A 17,904-nucleotide genomic window follows, 5' to 3' on the forward strand; every position below is an offset into this window, starting at 1 on the left:
CCTTCTTCCATAAGGATCTTATGTGTGCAATACGAAGGACTTATTCCTTTAATGTCATGAATCTTCCATGCAATGGCTGGTTTATGAGCTTTCAACACAGAAATGAGTTGTGATTTCTCATTTTCAGTAAGAGAAGACGATATTATTATAGGTAATTCAGATTCACCATGTAAATAAGCGTATTCCAAATGGTTTGGAAGTGGCTTTAACTCTAATTTCGGAGGTTCTTTTATCGATGATTTGTATCGATATCTGTCTTCTTCTTTTAGCATTTGAATTTCTTCTGTTGTTGGTTCATATCCATTAGCCATAAGTGTAGCTAACATTTCAGCTTCATCAATTTGTTCAGTTCCTTCTCCTAAAGAACATTCTCCTATTCCTTGTAATTCTGGAAATTCTTCTAACAATTCTGCATGTGAATCTATAGTTTGAATATAATAACATGTATCATCTGCAGATTGCGGTTGTTGCATTGCTCTATCAACTGAAAAGGTAACACTCTCGTCCTCTATACTTAGGGTCAGTTTCTTACCGAACACGTCTATCATTGCTTTAGCCGTGTTTAAGAATGGTCTTCCTAATATGAGAGGAACTTGAGAATCTTCTTCCATGTCCAGAACAACAAAATCTACTGGAAATACTAAAGTACCAACTTTAACTAGCATGTTCTCCATTATCCCTCTAGGATATTTTATTGATCTATTGGCTAGTTGTATGCTTATTCTTGTTGGTTTCAATTCTCCAAGGTCTAGTTTAGCGTATAGTGAATACGGCATTAAATTTATACTAGCACCTAAGTCTGCCAATGCTTCTATTGAACTAAGACTACCCAGAAAACATGGAATTGTGAAACTTCCTGGATCAGATAATTTTTCTGGTATCTTATTCAACAGCACTGCTGAACAATTAGCGTTCATAGTAACAGTCGAGAGTTCTTCCATTTTCTTTCTATTTGAGATTAGATCTTTCAAGAATTTAGCATATCTAGGCATTCCTGAAATCACATCAATGAAGGGAAGATTTACATTTATCTGTTTAAACATATCCAAGAATTTGGATTGCTCGGCTTCAAGTTTCTCTTTCTTCATTTTACTCGGGTAAGGAAGTGGTGGTTGGTATGGTTTAACATAAGGTTTAGCCTTAACTGTGTTATCTTCATTAACCTTTTCAACTACCGGTTCTTTTTCCTTATCTTGTTCAGGTTGTGGTTCTTGTGGAGTAGGAATAGCTCCATTAGAAGTTACAGGTATTTCAGGTGGTTTAAGTGTTGTACCACTTCTTGTGGAGTAGGAATAGCTTCATCAGAAGTTACAGGTGGTGAACGTACAAAAGGTGGTGAACGTCTTGCTCGGTGCATTCACTGAATATCCTATTAGTTTTTAAAAAGGAAAGAAAAATTATATAAGTTATCCAATCAATAGACTTTTCTGATTTTGCCCACGTTTCGAATAGCCAAAAGATGCAGCAGAGGGGCAGGATTCGTTTGGTCTCAATATAATTGAGGACTGTTTGGCTCCAATAACCCGGTCCACGTACAAATCCAACTATTACTACGAACCAGAAAATTTTGATGTCTATCAATTTAACCACTTAAAATAAATTTTCGTAATTTTAAGAAATTTAGATAAGAAGTAGAATAAAAAATCTATGTCCTAAAAACTAGAATAGCGAGAAATAAGAAAGAAAAAGAGCGCGTCGGAAAAAGATCGAAAAATAAAAATAAGAAAGAAAAAGAGTGACTTATAGAACTTAAAAACACTAGACTAACCCAACCTTATTACTATCACTAACTTAAAATTATAATCACAAATTGAGATTACTAATTGGAATGATAATTGATACATAGGTAAAAGATATCTAAAAATATTAAAGATTACAAGAAAAACTATATTCCAAATGGCAATAACTTAAAAAGAAACTAAAACTTAAAAAGGCGTCGCAAAATTCTAAAGTACCTAAATTTTAGTCTAAAGAAAAAGCACTTAAGGAATTTTACGGCAAAGTCTAAAAATCTAGAAATAAAAATATAACTATGGCAAAAACTAAGTTTAAAACTAAAAACTAGCGAAAAATACAAATATTACGCTAAAACAATTAAAAATGGACAAAATATAAAAATATACAAAAAGTTGTAAAAAGTACAATTTTTATAAAAATATTATTTTTATATTATTTATTTTATAAAACTATTACTTTTATATATATAAATAAAACTAATTAAAAATAATTATTACAAATTAATTAAATCTTAAACTAAATAATAAATTAATTAATCCTAAATACTAATTAATTAATAATAATAATTAAAACTCCGTAATAAATGCCAAATTAGGGTTGCTGTGTGCCCGTGTCAGACGGCTCCGCGAGTCGCGGTATTCGAAGCTGCAAACTCCGCAAGTCGCGGGGTTCCAATTTTCAGATGACAGGTTGATTAAAATTCGACGCGTTTTCTTTTTTTTTTTCTTTTTTTATATTCTGTTTTATATATTCTGTTTAAATAAAAATATTTATATAATAAAAACTTATATTTAAAAACTAAAATAAAAATAGAACTACTTTATAATTTTAAAAATATCTTAAAAATAGATTTATATATATATTTATTTTTTTCGGTTTTTAATTTTATGTTCTAAATAAACACAAAATATTTAAATAAAACTTATATTTTTATAAAATAAAAATAAAGAAACTTTATAAAACTTAAATATTTAACAAAATCTTAAAAAAATATATAAATTTTTGTTTTCTTTTTATATTTTCGAATAATTAAAAACGTATTTTTACAAAAGTGAATTTTAATAAAAGTAAACTAAAAATAAAAATCTTTTTTTTTTATTTAGCGTTGCGCTTCCGGCTTTTAAGTTTGATTGTTCCCCGGCAGCGGCGCCAAAAAACTTGATGTTGTAGCGTGGGGGTACGAAATAGTTTATATTTTTACTAGGAAATACTATTAAATATGCTACAATTTTACACAAGATATTTATTTATTTATTGAATGGATATACTTAAACCTTGCTACAACACTTATAGGCAGTGTACCTAATCGTACAGTAGTGTAGTTTTTAGTAAGTCCGGTTCGTTCCACAGGGAAAATCTTTAAACAAAGCTTAACGCTATATTAGTTTACTTTTATAAAAATACAAATATATATATATATATAAGTAATATTATTATTATAAAAGGGGGTTTTTACCGTTTAATGACCGGTTTGTCGATTTTAAAACTTTAGTCACAGTTAAAACCAAATGTAAAATAATAAATAAATACAAGACTTAATTTAAAGCGTAAAGTAAATAACGATAATGAAATTGCGAATAATAAAAGTGCGATAAAATAAACTTGCGATAATTAAAAAGTACGATAATTAAAAGTGCAATTAAATACAATAACAATAAAAATACGATAATTAGAAGTGCAATTAAATATAAAATAAAGGAAATTAAATATGAAATAAAAGAATTATGCTTATTTAAACTTCCGTAATCATGATGTTTGACGTGTTGATTTTAGTTTTATGCCCATGGGTTAATTGTCCTTTGTCCTGGATTATTTAATATGTCCGTCTGGTTTTTGTCCATAACAGTCCATCAGTCATAAATATAAAGTGCGAGTGTCCTCGTCAAATTATCCTTATACCCGAAGTCAAATATTCCAATTAATTGGGGACTTAAACTGTAACAAGATTTTAATACTTTGTTTAATAATTACACCAGGTTATCGACTGCGTGTAACCCAAGGTTTTAATACTCTGTTATCAATTATTCCAAGTGTCCTTGTACATAATTTCACCCCTGTTTTAATAATTCTAGTGGCTATTAATCAATTCCCGTGTCCGATTAAATGAACGATTATTCGTACATATAAATATCCCGCCCATCGTGTCCGATTGAGTGTATATGGTTATTTATAGGGACGTCCAATTGTAAATCTTTATATTAACATTAACTAACTATCATTTAGTTAAACAAATATAAAGCCCATTAATAGCCCATAGTCTAATTTCCACAAGTGTCGTTCTTTTGTCCAAACCCCAATTATGGTACAAAGCTCAATTACCCAATTTTAATATTTTTAGCCCAACATCATGATTACTTCGGATTAAATAAGCATAATAATAACTTAGCTACGAGACATTAAATTAAAAAGGTTGAACATAACTTACAATGATTAAAAATAGCGTAGCGTTACACGGACAGAATTTCGACTTACACCCTTACAACATTCGCTAACATACCTTTATTATTAGGATTAAAATTAAAATAAAAATTAAAATATAAATTATAAATATAAATATTACGTATATAGATAGAGAGATTGATATATTGATATATATTTTTACGATCAGAATGCGCGAGCTTTATAGGCAGTTTCAACATTTGGGGCTCCGCGACTCGCGGCCCTTTTCTTCTTCAAACTCCGCGAGTCGCGGAGATCGTTTTTACAGCTCACCCACATTTGCCTCTTTGTTTGCCGACGATTTATTTTACAAATATAATATATATATATATAATTAATATAATTAATTATATATTATATTATATTTATATACATAGTTAACTTGTAATTTTTAGTCCGTTGCGTCGAGCGTTGAGAGTTGACTCTGGTCCCGGTTCCGGATTTTCGAACGTCCTTGCGTACTATTTTATATCTTGTACTTTGCGTTTTGAATCTTGTACTCTTGTAATTTCGAGACGTTTCTTATCAATAATTGGAACCTCTTTGATTGTATTTTGTACTTTTGAGCTTTTTGGTCGTTTGCATCTTCAATTCGTCGAATCTGTCTTTTGTCTTCACCTTTTAATATTTAAACGAATATCACTTGTAAATAGAACAATTGCAACTAAAATCTTGTCTTTCTTGGGGAATAATGCTATGAAATATATGTTCGTTTTTAGCATTATCATTGGTACACGTTTAACTTTGGTCATAATCGGAATATTATGACTACGAAACACTAATTGTTATTTTATAATAACAATTACTTGGGTTTTTGGATGCTTAATTACGCTTAGTAATTTACTAGAACACACTAGTTAGTCTTGTTGGACTTTCTACCTTGTTGGACTTTAGTCCACCCTACACTAGCTAGTGGACTATTAAATTAGCCCAATTTTAATAAGTTAGTGACCCATATTAATGTAATACAAATGCCCATTTATTAGAGGGAACATACTAGCATTTTTGTTAACCATTATCCTTAATGTTGCATGTGATCCTAACATAAGCACCAACTTTAGACAACCATTAACCAAAAAGCAAAAGTTGTCCCCCACTTGTCCCCCCAGAACCCACAGCCACCACCCCATTTCTCCCTATAAAAACCACTCAAACCTCACCCATTTTACACTTGATCTCATTCACAAATTACACACACTTACTCTCTAATTCTCTCTCTAGTCTTTCTCACTCTAAAAAGTGTAAGTTTTAAATTTTCTTCTTCTTCTTTTCTTCTTCATAAAGTCGACATCATCATCATCATTTAAAGGATCAATCTTTTAGCTTTTGATCTTGTTATATCTTGTAGATTCAAACTTGGGTTTGAATCCTTCAAGAACATGAAAGATTCAAGCTTTCTAGCTTTGAATCTTCATTTACTTATTAGATCTAGCTTGTGATTTCTTTGTTTTGTTATAAAGATTAGAACTTGCGTTTATGATCTTCATGTAACTTGAAGATCTAGCCTTTTGCTTTAAGGATCTTCAAGAACACTAAAGATCCAAGCTTTCTAGCTTAGGGTTTCATTATTTTGTTAAAGATCTTAGCTTTTTAGCTTATGATCTCATTACTTTCATTATTTTGTTAAAGATCTTGGCTTTCTAGCTTATGGTCTCATTAATCTTGTAAAGATCCAAGCTTTCTAGCTTAGGGTTTTCTTAATACTTGAGATCTAAGTTATTATTGTAGATCTTACTTACTTGGAACCTTTTTGTGTTTGTTGTGATGATAAAGATCAAGTCTTCATCATCACATATGATGGAGATGCATAAACTTGTGTAAAAAGGACAAAGGTTGAAGCTTTATTGAATTTATGCAATAAAGAGGCAATCTTGGTGTTCAAAACTTGTAGAATGATAGATTTTACTCTTAGTTGTGTGTTGATGGTTGAACCTTGGTCAAAGTGATGCTAAAACATCAAAGAGTTGTACAGGATTTATTTAAGATACTTCGTTTCGAGTAGATGACTTTTCATTTAAGCCTCGACTTAATCCGATATACGGTTTAGGATTTATAGCCTTCCGAAAGTCACTACGCTTTTGTAACGTTGTGCTGAAATTTCTAACATACTCACACTTAAACCGTCGCCACGGTCAAACGAAGATGAGTTAGGTTCTGAAAATTGGTCAGCGGTTAGAGTACTCACATACGGAGCCATGGCCACTGACTACACGTCTTTTCGATTTGTATAGCGGTCGTAACAGCTGTCCGAAGTCAGCCTTTTGTTTCGATCTCTATTTTTGTTAAACTTTTTTTTTTTTTTTTTTTTTTTTTTTTTTTTTTGAAAGGCAATGTTAGTGGTTAGCACACGAAGTTAATTCACGAAAATCCCCCCCCCCCGAGACTCGAACCCTGGTCTCCTCGAACACCATGTTAACATGGTGACCAATGAGGCAAAGCCCCATTGGCCTATTTTTTTTTTTTTTTTTTTTTTTTTTTTTTTTTTTTTTTTTTTTTTTAAACTTACCTTAGTGTTGATGAATGATGATGATAATGATGATGTTGATGATGACACTTAAACTTAATTTATGCACTTTTAAACTTATAGGGACAACATACTGACCTAGTGACCTTTGACTTAGGTTGACGACCTTTCGGACCGACTTACTACCTGCATACGTTTCATGTCGACTTTTACTGCTTATTCACTGTGAGTTATAGCATCCCTTTATTACTTTTTACTATTTTTGGGACTGAGAATACATGCGCTTTTTACGTTTTACATACTAAACACGAGTACTTAAACTTTACATATGTGTGGGTGATATAACGGCACAAAGATTCCCCTTAGCTCGGTAATGTTTAATCATTGATTTCCTAACCGTGAACGCGAATCTTAGATATGGATCCATAGGGTTTGACAACCCCACTCGGGCTAGTCGCGCTAGCAGACAACGGGTGTTTAATACTTCGAGGACAAACGCACTCGCCAAGTGCACTTTTAGGGGGTGATATACATACGCTAAGTCTAGTTACCGGGTGCCCACGGTTAAGCATATACTTTTCATACTGATTTAAACTGCTGGTTGGAGCACTGAAATCTCGTGGTCTACATTACATTACTGATTACAAATAAACTATAGCTCACCAACATTCGTGTTGACTTTTTAAGCGTGTATTTCTCAGGTGTTTAGACGTTGTTGCTTCCGCTGTTAGACTTGCTGTCTTGGTGTTATAGACTTGCTGTTATGGACCTGCTGTGTTAGATTTCCGCTGCATTACTTAGAGATGTCTCAATCATGAAAGTTTTATTTTGCATTCGTAACTTATGTTATTTACAAACAATGTCTTTGTAATGACCTTTGGGTCACATACTTATGTTAATGCTTCTTCATAGGAAGCACGTTATCTTTTGTAAAACGCTATCTTTTTATGAATGAAAAACTGGTTTTCAAACAGCATATAGTGTTTGACCTTGTAATGATCTTGTTGTTGATGAACCGTACACGATGGTTTTGTACGGGGCGTCACAGTATCGGCGTGTTAAGATGCCACCCGTGGGGTTAGTGTACGACGTGTTAAGTACTCTAATGGTTGTTATGAACACCGATGGGAAATTCGAGTACCATTCCTTTGTACTATTGGTTATATATGCTATCGATTGTGCTAGCTTGTGGTCTTGAAGATTTAGCGTTATACTTTGCGATGGTATGCTATATTAAATTGCTAGCGTGTATGAGGTATTGTGTATGTGATTGCAAGTAAGTAGGTTATATATGTATGTGTATAATTATTGCATTCATTAAGCGTTTTGCTTACCCTCCAGTTGTTTCCCCTTTTAGGCTCCTGCGTGGATAAAGGCAAGGGTATACGTTTGGACTAGCGGGCTCCCTATATGATCACGCTAGAGATTTGCTTTTGAAGTTCGACCTAGGATTTGGGTAGTTTAACCTCAAACACCATGCTCGAGTTATTGTTTGGCATTTAAACTTGTCGGTCGAAACTTATATTTTTGAATTGTAAATGAGCGAATGATGCTCGGTGGTCAAATACTTGAATTGAGGTCTTAAAACTTGTAAACTCTATTAGTTAGGTGATGGAAGCCCCTTTGAATCGATGGTTGTTGTTTAATACGAAATTCGGGCCTTGTGTAAAATATTTTAAGTAAGAATCAGCAACAGAAGTGACCCGCGCCGCGGCCCTGAAGGGCGCGCCGCGGGCTAAAGGGGGTTTTGGATGTCGAGGGTTTTAGGTGGTTCAAACCATCTGTGACTTTGATAAGCCGCGCCGCGGCCAGATGAACCGCGCCGCGGGTTAAGCCTGAGAGGCTTGGCCTGTCCAATTGTTTTAAAAAAAAAATATTTTGCGATGTTTAACGGGTTGGGTCGTTACACACCACCACATCCATATCCCTTTAACTGAAGGAACCCCTTCCAAAGGTTAATTTCTCCTTTTAATTTACTTGCACTCGAACCGAACAATTTTGGTTTGATCAGTGGGCATGTATATATTCGTGTTTAAATTCGTGTATGGTTGTGTGTGTTTGCCTTTCAAAACAAAAACAAAAATAGAATTACTCAGTAAAAAATATAAATCTATATAAATGTATAAATCTATAGTATCATATAAATCTCTAAAATGATAATGTCATAAATCAAGATTATTCAAGCTTAAAAAAAAATTCAAAAATAGAGATAAAATTTATATCCCCTCATGATGATGTCATTAAAATAATTAATTATATTTAATAAAAATATTAACGTGTTCATGATATAATATATGAAGTATTATGTATAACCTTATGATATGTACAATATTTGATGCATTATGTACAACCTTATGGTAAAACACCTCCATAACCATATGTACAATATTTGAAGCATTATATACAATCTTATGATAAAACATTTCCATCATCGTATGTACAAACTTTAAAACATATTGTACAACATTCATATAATAATTGTATTTTAAATTTCTAAAAAAAATTAAAGAGGCATTTGTTATTAATATATTAATAATAATAATTATTAAAAATATAAATATTCAATTTTAGAGCGAGCTTTATTATTATTATTATTGTTATTATTTAAATATGAGTTCTCTTTACGAGATTAATTACGTTACATTATACGAAATACATGTCTCAATAAAAATGTTGTAATGCAGACTTTTATGACAAGGAAAATAGTAATTATGACGAAAATTGAAAGAAGGTCGTGGGAAAATAAATGTAGTTTATTTATTCTGACCAAGTTAAGTATATCAATATATTTGAAAAAACAACGACAAGTTTCTTAGTCGGAATCAGTGGTTTCACGGGTCATTAAACAAATGACTTTAGCATTTACGTTCTTAATTCTTAAAATATATCATTAAACTGTTTCTTTTAAATAAACACGTAGTTCCAATGGTCATTTCACTAGTAAAATAAAATACTCCTTAATTAATAACTTAACTTAAATTGGTTGTAAAATCATTGAATATTTGAAAGGGATAGTTTAATCACGGTTACGGATGTCACGGCTGACGTTAAATTCTTCTTTTATCCATAAAACCATCGTACAACCCATTCATGTGTGAATAAGAACTAAGAAGCACGTAAAGCGCAGTTTTTGACCAAAAGTTTGTACAGTATAATACAAATATAATTACTAAATTCATGTGTCTTGTAAAGTATACGCCTAACTGAATTTTTTTAAGGCAACAAATACTACCATAAAATAAATACAATTAGAAAGAAGCTAGAAATACAATTAGATCACGAATACAAACTCCACACCCTCTAAAACATGTTATAGTCATTGCTTGTTTTCGTCTTTCATTTCTATCTCCCAGTTCCGGGTTCATTTACTCGGTTAGTTTAAGATTTTAATTTTAGTTTAGCTCAATTTTAGTTAAAGGGTTAATAAATCCATGTTCTTGGTTGATATTAGTATTAGTTCATTTTAGTTATTTTAATCTTCGTTGATGCGTAAATAAAGGAGTACTAACACACTATCTATCAACTATTAGAAATTCATTCAATATGTTTTGAGCATTCTATTGAAAGAGTTTTAGGACATAAAAATGACAAAATTACGCCGGGCGTCCTTGAACTCGTATTCAAATTACGCTCGACGTCCTAAATCTTTTTTTTTTTTTTTTTTTTTTTTTTTTTTTTTTTTGCTTGTATCCACAAGTAATCTGATATTGAAATGGATTTCGAATAGGGAAGTAACAAGTGGTTGAAGCAGTAGCAAGTGGTGAAGCAGTAGCAAGTGGTGAAGCTTTAACAATTGGTGAAGCAGTAACAAGTGGTGAAGCTATAAGAAATGATGTTGATGGTCAATTTGAGCGTTCACAAGCCTGGTATTATCATTCTCGAGCGTTCACACATGGGTGGGTCGTACCACTCAAGAAACCTACAATTCGAATTCTGTACACAAAAACCTTAACATTAATTTAAGAAAAAAGAAAAAAACTAACATACACAAAATTGAGTAAAAACGTACCTGACAATTATAGTATCTGCGAACAGGATTTCCCGACTTCCATGATGTTTGAAGCGATGCGATTCGACCACACCAGCAATTAACCATGTTGAATTGAGTTATTAAAGTTGGATTTCAGTTTGTGCCCTAACTGGGATTTTGAAACCGTAGAATATGAACCCCAATTGACCAAAACAAGTGAATTGTTAAATAGGGCGGAAGAAAATAAATTGACGAAATTACCCTCGTATGCTAGCCACGTGATATGGATTAATAGAGTAAATATAACAGACGTCAGACTCAGGTACCAAACTTGAAACCAAATGAAACATCAGGTTTATCCTTATAATAACAATTATACGAAGTATATGGTGTTGTTTATTTTTTTATCTGCATATCTTATTATGTCTTATGTTTTATGTCTTCGCGCTCCCAGACATTTTTACTGAAGACAATTTATTTTTCTGAAAACATAAGATACAATAATATCTTATAATGTCTGCAGACTCGCAGACTTAGAAATATGTTTCTAAGTGCTGCAGACAGAATTAAGTTATTTTGCAGACATAAAAATAAACAGTCTTCACTATTCAGTATATAGACCTTCAGAAGTTGTGATGTGGTCCAGCGGTTGGTGGTCTGCCTCTTTTAGGAGATGTCAGGAGTTCGACCCTGGTTGGCTACATATTAAAAACACAATTTCATCTCTGCTATGAAGTATCCACCCATGACACCTTTTCCATATCGTTTGGGGAGGGGGTAAAGGGATACTTGGCCGTACCCTTGGATGAGTTGGATCGGTTTCAAGGTTTTCTCCCGGGCAGTAATGGGGGCAGAGTTATTATCGCTGCATCGGCATAGTCAAAACGAGGAATAATCGCAACGGGTGGTTTAGGCCCTCTCGGGTAATCTCAATAGCTGTCCAAAAAAAATATACAAAGCTTCAGACCACACATTTTTTACATATATTTTCACATATTTTTAGATTAAAATATTTTTAAAAACAAAAAGTAGCTGTGTGTTTGAGATTGAGAAAGAACCCATTGATAAATCCTTATGCATGGTGGTCGGTCCCAGTCAAGTCTTTTACAGACTACAACTGCTACAAAGTTTCACCGTCTTTTAGATTTTGTTATTACTTTGGTATTTAATAAATAAATATGAATGATTCTCACACACACTTTTTTTATCCTCACACAACAATTTAAAGAAATGGAGTATTAGAAATGGAGTATTATTAAAAAAGTAAAAAGTTAAAATAGGTGTGTGAGAATAAAAAAAAGTATGTTAGAATCATCCCCATATATAAATATATAAATAATCAATAAAATAATGTGACATGAATATAAATTAAAGTTTTTTTGTCATTTTGACGTAATCCACCTGCAACATCTCCGTGGCCACACTCTGTATATATAATCTCACTTTACACATTTTCTCTTTCTTTCTCGCAGAAATGATCGGAATCCCCCTCCGGTAATAGATATGCAAATCAATTCAATTAACTCAATCTCTCCTAGTTTCACCAGTTACACTTCTAACAACCTCGCCGATATTGTCGCTAGGGTTGTTGAAGAATACCGCAACGAAAACGGCCATGAAGAAGACGATGATATCTACAGTTTCAACGACGATACAATCAACGATAATAATAAATTCGATGAAAATCAAGAGGAAGATCAACCTGAAGATGATGATGAAGATAAGGAATTCGAGTTCGCAACCGTGCAAACAAATCAATTTAATTCAGCTTCATCTCCTATTTTTGATGATCAGATTAATTACAACGGCGAAATTCTCCCGCGGTATCCGTTATTCGACAGAAGCTTATTGTTAGACGATAGCAACGAAAACGACGCCGTTTCTGATAAGTTAAATTCCGTTACAGTTTCAACGCCGCCTCAACGGCATTCGTTAAGTAAGCTATTCAGGGAAGAACGTGAATCCGTATCGTGTTCGTCATCAGAATCGAAGGATCTAGACGGCGTTGCTCCGGAAACGTACTGTGTTTGGAAGCCGAAATTAGAGTCTGAAGAACGGTGTAAAAAGAGTAATTCTACCGGAAATACATCGAAACGGTGGACGTTACCGTTACCGTTACGTAACCTACTTAGCCGAAGCAACAGCGATGGTAATTTTAATGTTAAAAAATTCGAAAAATCGTCTAAAGTTGCTGGTGCTGATGATGAAATTGAAACGGCAGATGAGATCAAATCGAGTAAAGGAGATAATCGTCTTCGATTGAACCTTTCGAATAAACATGATGGAGTCGGTTTATTTGGTAACGTGAACGGAATTACCAGAAACTTACGTCCGTTTTAAGGTGTGATTGTATATAATTAGATTTAGATTTAATTAGGAGTATTATTTATTTATTTATAATTATAATTAAATTAAATTATATGTACGTATGTGTATATGTATATCTCTGCTTTGTGAAATCGATTGGAGTGTTTTGGCGGTGGATTTATTGAAACGGCATCGTTGACGGAGACTTTACTTCCGGTGGTGGAAATGAATGGTGGTGTTTTGTGATTTTCTATAGGGACTGGAAATGGATCTTAGAAAAGTTTAAGGGGTAAAGTGAACATTGGGATTACGGAGCGCAGGAAACTAGTGTGGTGGAATAGGTGGGTCACACACACTGACACACTATATTTTTCGTGGGAGGGTATTTTTGTCTTTTGCAGCGAGTTTAGAAATATGGATTGCTTTAATGTGTAGTGGAAATGGAAATCTTATACATAATTGATTTATTTTTCTGATAATAATGTGTGTATTCGTTTACCTGTTTGTTACCACCTCTTTGTTAAATAAAAATAATTTTCTATTTAGATGCTTAAGGGTAGGGCATGTCTTGTAAACAAAATGTGAGGTATGGTCTCAAGATATGAAAAAAGTATTTTTTTTATTGATTTATTTACTATAATACAAGATACGTATGCATTACATGCATGTAGTATATATTTTTGGTGAATCTATATAAAAGAATGGTAATTTGTCACTGATCAGTTAGCTAAAAAACTTTTAACTATATATATCTTAACAAAATTATTACGGTATATAATTCGTATATAACTGTTGCAATTCGTATTTTCTACTTTTTGGCCGGAGGTCCACTCGGAAGCATTCTCTCTATCCGTCGAATAGAGAGAGGGATGTTCCCTACTTTGGGAGTTTTACTCTGGGTAGAAAAATGAGTTGTCTTTATTCTCGGATAGAGGAAGGATTGTCTACATCTCACCTCTCTCGTACACCACCTAGGTGGTATTAGGTTTTGTTGTTGTTGTTGTAAGTTAATTACAAGTTCAGAGGAACCAATCGTTGGTTTCTTCCCTCTTGTTTTTATTGTGTTAAGCAGTTTCTTATTAGATTTAGTTTCTTATTTTCTCTTCGGTTCGGATAGTTGGGTTTTTTTTTTTTTTTTTTTTGGGTATCTATGAATTTCTTGGTATCTATGAATTTCGTTTGGTAGGCTTATGACTGCGTTCCACGAAACTTGATTTGGAAGACCCTTAATGGTAGAAGTATCCCGAGTACATATATTAGTGCTATTAGGGATATGTACGATGGGGCGAAGTCTTGCGTTCGAACGCCGGTGGGAAGTACCGAAGTCTTTCCAATAGAAGTAGGTTTGCATCAAGGTTCGGCCCTCAGCCCTTTTCTTTTCGCTTTGATCATTGATGAGCTTTCTTGAGGGATACAAGAGTGTATCCCTTGGTGCTTGATCTTTGCCGATGATATTGTGCTTGTGGCCGAATCTAAGGAGGAGCTTAATAGTAGACTGGAGCAATGGAGGGTGGCCTTAGAAAGTAATGGTTTACCAATTAGTAGACAAAAGACAGAATATCTTAGATGTGATTTTGACAGGATCATTGAACAAGAGGATGGAGTGAACATCTACATTGGAGACCAGATCTTGCATCCGCAAACCTCGTTTAGATACCTAGGCTCGATGCTCCACAAATCGGGGAGGATTGATGAAGACGTGTCACACCGTATTAAAGTAGGGTGGATGAAATGGAGGGCAGCGACTGGGGTCTTATGCGACAAGAAGATCCCCCCTAAAGCTGAAAGGGAAATTTTACAAAGTGGCAATTAGACCTGCTATGCTATATGGATCAGAATGTTGGCCATTGACGAAGGCGCAAGAGAGAAGGATGGAGGTGGCAGAGATGAGGATGTTGAGGTGGACGTGCGGTAAAACAATGTTAGATATGATCCCAAATAGCGTTTTTAGAGAGAACCTGAAAGTCAGAAGCATCATCGACAAGCTAAGAGAAGAACGGATTCGATGGTTTGGACTTGTGAGGAGGCGACCCCCTACTGCACCTGTTAGGAGAATCGACGCACTTACGGTTGACAGTGTAAGGAGAAGGGATAGACCTACTCGTAGGTGGGATGATAGAATTAAGCTCGACTTGAAGGAGCTTCTTTTGACCGAGGACATGACTTCCGATAGGCTTACGTGGAGGACTAGAATTAGAATAGACGAGTAGGGTGAGGTTTGTTTTGCGTATGTGGGTCTGTGTGTATGTGTGTTTTTGGTTTTGTGGATATGTGTTTTAGGGTAGTCGTGTCCGCTTTTTGTGTTTGTCGTATGAACGTGTATGTATGTATCTTCAGGTTTTGTGTTTTTACGCGCTCTGCCCTTACTTGGACCTCCTCTTGGTTTTGGGTATGTATGTGTGTGCGGATTCGTTTGGTTTTGTTTGGTTGTTGGGTATGCATGTTTGTATGTGTTGGTTTGTATGCATGTTTACGTTTAGGGTTTGGGTTTTGGTTGCTGGCATGTTATGTATGTATGTTCTTGTGTATACATGTTTACGTATGTTGGTATGAGTGCTTTTATGTTGGCGGGCATGTCTATGGTTATATGCTCGTTTGTTTTCGTATGTATGTATGCGTATGTTGGTATGTAGTGTAGCTTTTCCAATCATTCCTTGAGCTTCGCACGGCAGTCTAAGGTACGTTCCCATATATATATATATATATATATATATATATATATATATATATATATATATATATATATATATATATATATATATATATATATATATATATATAATTTTTTTTATGGCTCTACTAAGTGAGTCAACGGGCAATCGTCGATTTATTGGCGACTTTACCGCTACTTAGAGCCTAAATTAAACTCCAGGCATGATTTAAAACCCATGAAAATTTGATTTCACCATTTTCATGGCGTCTCGTTTGTATAGTTTATTTATTTTTTATTTTTTTATCTACTTTTTATGTTGTACTCTTTTTTCTTTCTTTCCTTCCTACTTTCTGGCCGGAGGTCCCTGGAAGCAATCTCTTTATCCGTCGAATAGAGAGAGAAAGGACTTTCTATACTCTTTGGAGTGTTTCACTCGGGGTGGAGAAATGATTTCTCTGTATTCTAGGATAGAGGAAGGATTGTCTACGATCAACCTCCCCCATACCCCATATAAGTGGGATTGGGTATTGTTGTTGTTGTTGTTTGGTGCGTACTTTGTTTAATGCTATTTAGTTTTTTTCAAAAAAAAAAAAAATTAATTAATTAATTAATTATGTCTAATTAAATATAGTTAGGGCTGAAAATCAGTACTTGCCCGTTTAACCACGTATGTAAAGGGCAAAATGATGTGTACTTTTCAAGACTTCATACTTTTATAGATTTATATTTATATTTTCAAAAATGTTGTGAGATATACCAAAAGAAAAAATAAAACAAGTAGACACAAAAGAAAGTGGGTGGAAACTACATGGAAGTGGAATGGAAGGCTGGCCAACTATCGAGAATGATACATGAAAAGTATATTTTGTTAAGCCAATATCATTTTCAATTGGTACAAACCACATGCAACCATTATCACCACAACATTATTCATGCATAAATCCATAGGTGCATAGACTCATTATTTTTACTTTTATGGGTCCAAATCACGAATTGGTTGGTTTGAGTTGTAAACCCGGATCAAACAACTGTACTCGGTTTCACGATTTTGCAATCAAACCAGTAAATTAATGAGCTCGGTTGCATTCTAGCTCGACGGGGTAGTTTTATGGCCGAAATAACGAACACATATAAATAACGGGAAACCTTTCATCTAGTAACGAAAGAATTCAAATGGCGATATATGAACCAAAAGCACAATCAACAAAAACAATACCAAAAGCTCGACGGGTTAGATGACTAAGATTTTGGTGCGGCTCATAGTACACTCCACAAAAGTCCATTACATTCATTCATTAAAAAATTTAAAAAAGTAAAAAATGTAATTCATCTCTCTATGGGACGATGTTTTAAAAAATGATGAAAAGAACAAAGTTTGGAGTATAATGCAAGGCTGGCCGTATTTTCACTTTTTCAACAAGTTCATTAATTAAATGTTAGATTTAGAATGCGTAATATTATTTCTCAATCGATAACAATACATAATACATGGATATATAGAGTTAAACCCTAGTAATATAAACGGGCTAGGCCCAACTGCTAAGTACATGGGCTAAGATATAATGGCTAACATCCCCCCGTAGTTGGAGCGGGAGTACGGCGAACGCTCAAACTGGATATGAACTCATCGAAAAGAGCAAATGGGAGGCCTTTGGTGAAGATGTCTGCAAACTGATATCTGGATGGAACATGTAGAACCCGGACTTGTCCCTGAGCAACTAAATCTCTGACAAAATGAATGTCTATCTCAATATGTTTGGTCCGCTGATGTTGGACCGGATTAGATGCAAGGTAGACGGAGCTAACATTATCACAGTAAACTAGTGTAGCAGAGGTGAGAGGGCAGTGAAGCTCACGAAGAAGATTACGTATCCAACATGTCTCAGCAACAGCATTGGCAACTCCTCGATATTCTGCCTCAGCACTGGAGCGAGAAGGAGTAAGTTGCCGCTTCGAAGACCAAGAGAGTAGATTGTTGCCAAGGAAGACACAATACCCAGAAGTGGAACGTCTGGTGGTAGGGCAACCGGCCCAGTCAGCTTCAGAGTAAGCAACCAAAGTGGTAGGGGACGATGCATATAACTGTAGTCCCATGTCAAGAGTCCCCTGAACATAGCGAACAATCCGCTTGAGTGCATGTAAGTGTTGCTCCCGAGGGTCGTGCATGAAAAGACAAATCTGCTGAACTGCATAGGAGATGTCTGGACGAGTGAAGGTGAGATACTGTAATGCACCTGCAAGGCTACGATATAAAGTCGGGTCCTGTACAGAAGGACCGTGGGCAGTGAGCTTGGTGCCTGGCTCAACAGGGGTCCTGCACTGTTGACATGCAAG

The 17,904-nt window shown here is 34.3% G+C and overlaps 3 protein-coding genes across 3 annotated transcripts; all 3 read left to right on the top strand.

Annotated features, from left to right (window-relative positions):
- Window positions 1–12,113: 12,113 nt before the first annotated feature.
- On the top strand, window positions 12,114–12,950 carry LOC139848583 (uncharacterized). Its single transcript, XM_071838310.1, has one exon. It carries the CDS (start codon window positions 12,114–12,116, stop codon window positions 12,948–12,950), a length of 837 nt encoding a protein of 278 aa, XP_071694411.1.
- Window positions 12,951–14,190: 1,240 nt separating this feature from the next.
- LOC139848584 (uncharacterized) lies at window positions 14,191–14,730 on the top strand. Its single transcript, XM_071838311.1, has 2 exons — window positions 14,191–14,233; window positions 14,336–14,730. Exons 1-2 carry the CDS (start codon window positions 14,191–14,193, stop codon window positions 14,728–14,730), a joined length of 438 nt encoding a protein of 145 aa, XP_071694412.1.
- Window positions 14,731–14,737: 7 nt separating this feature from the next.
- LOC139848585 (uncharacterized) lies at window positions 14,738–15,127 on the top strand. Its single transcript, XM_071838312.1, has one exon. The coding sequence runs from the start codon at window positions 14,738–14,740 to the stop codon at window positions 15,125–15,127; it is 390 nt and encodes a 129-aa protein (XP_071694413.1).
- The last annotated feature ends 2,777 nt before the right edge of the window (window positions 15,128–17,904 follow it).

The sequence above is a fragment of the Rutidosis leptorrhynchoides genome, chromosome 5 (assembly GCF_046630445.1).
Source record: "Rutidosis leptorrhynchoides isolate AG116_Rl617_1_P2 chromosome 5, CSIRO_AGI_Rlap_v1, whole genome shotgun sequence".
Lineage (NCBI taxonomy): Eukaryota > Viridiplantae > Streptophyta > Magnoliopsida > Asterales > Asteraceae > Rutidosis > Rutidosis leptorrhynchoides.

Excerpts from the sequence above, each read along its gene's own strand:
- LOC139848584 (XM_071838311.1), top strand. The coding sequence starts at position 14,191 with ATGTACGATGGGGCGAAGTCTTGCGTTCGAACGCCGGTGGGAA. Across the intron at positions 14,234-14,335 it reads CGTTCGAACGCCGGTGGGAA|AGTGTATCCCTTGGTGCTTG; the intron begins GTACCGAAGTCT and ends GAGGGATACAAG.
- LOC139848585 (XM_071838312.1), top strand. The coding sequence starts at position 14,738 with ATGCTATATGGATCAGAATGTTGGCCATTGACGAAGGCGCAAGAGAGA.
- LOC139848583 (XM_071838310.1), top strand. The coding sequence starts at position 12,114 with ATGCAAATCAATTCAATTAACTCAATCTCTCCTAGTTTCACCAGTTAC.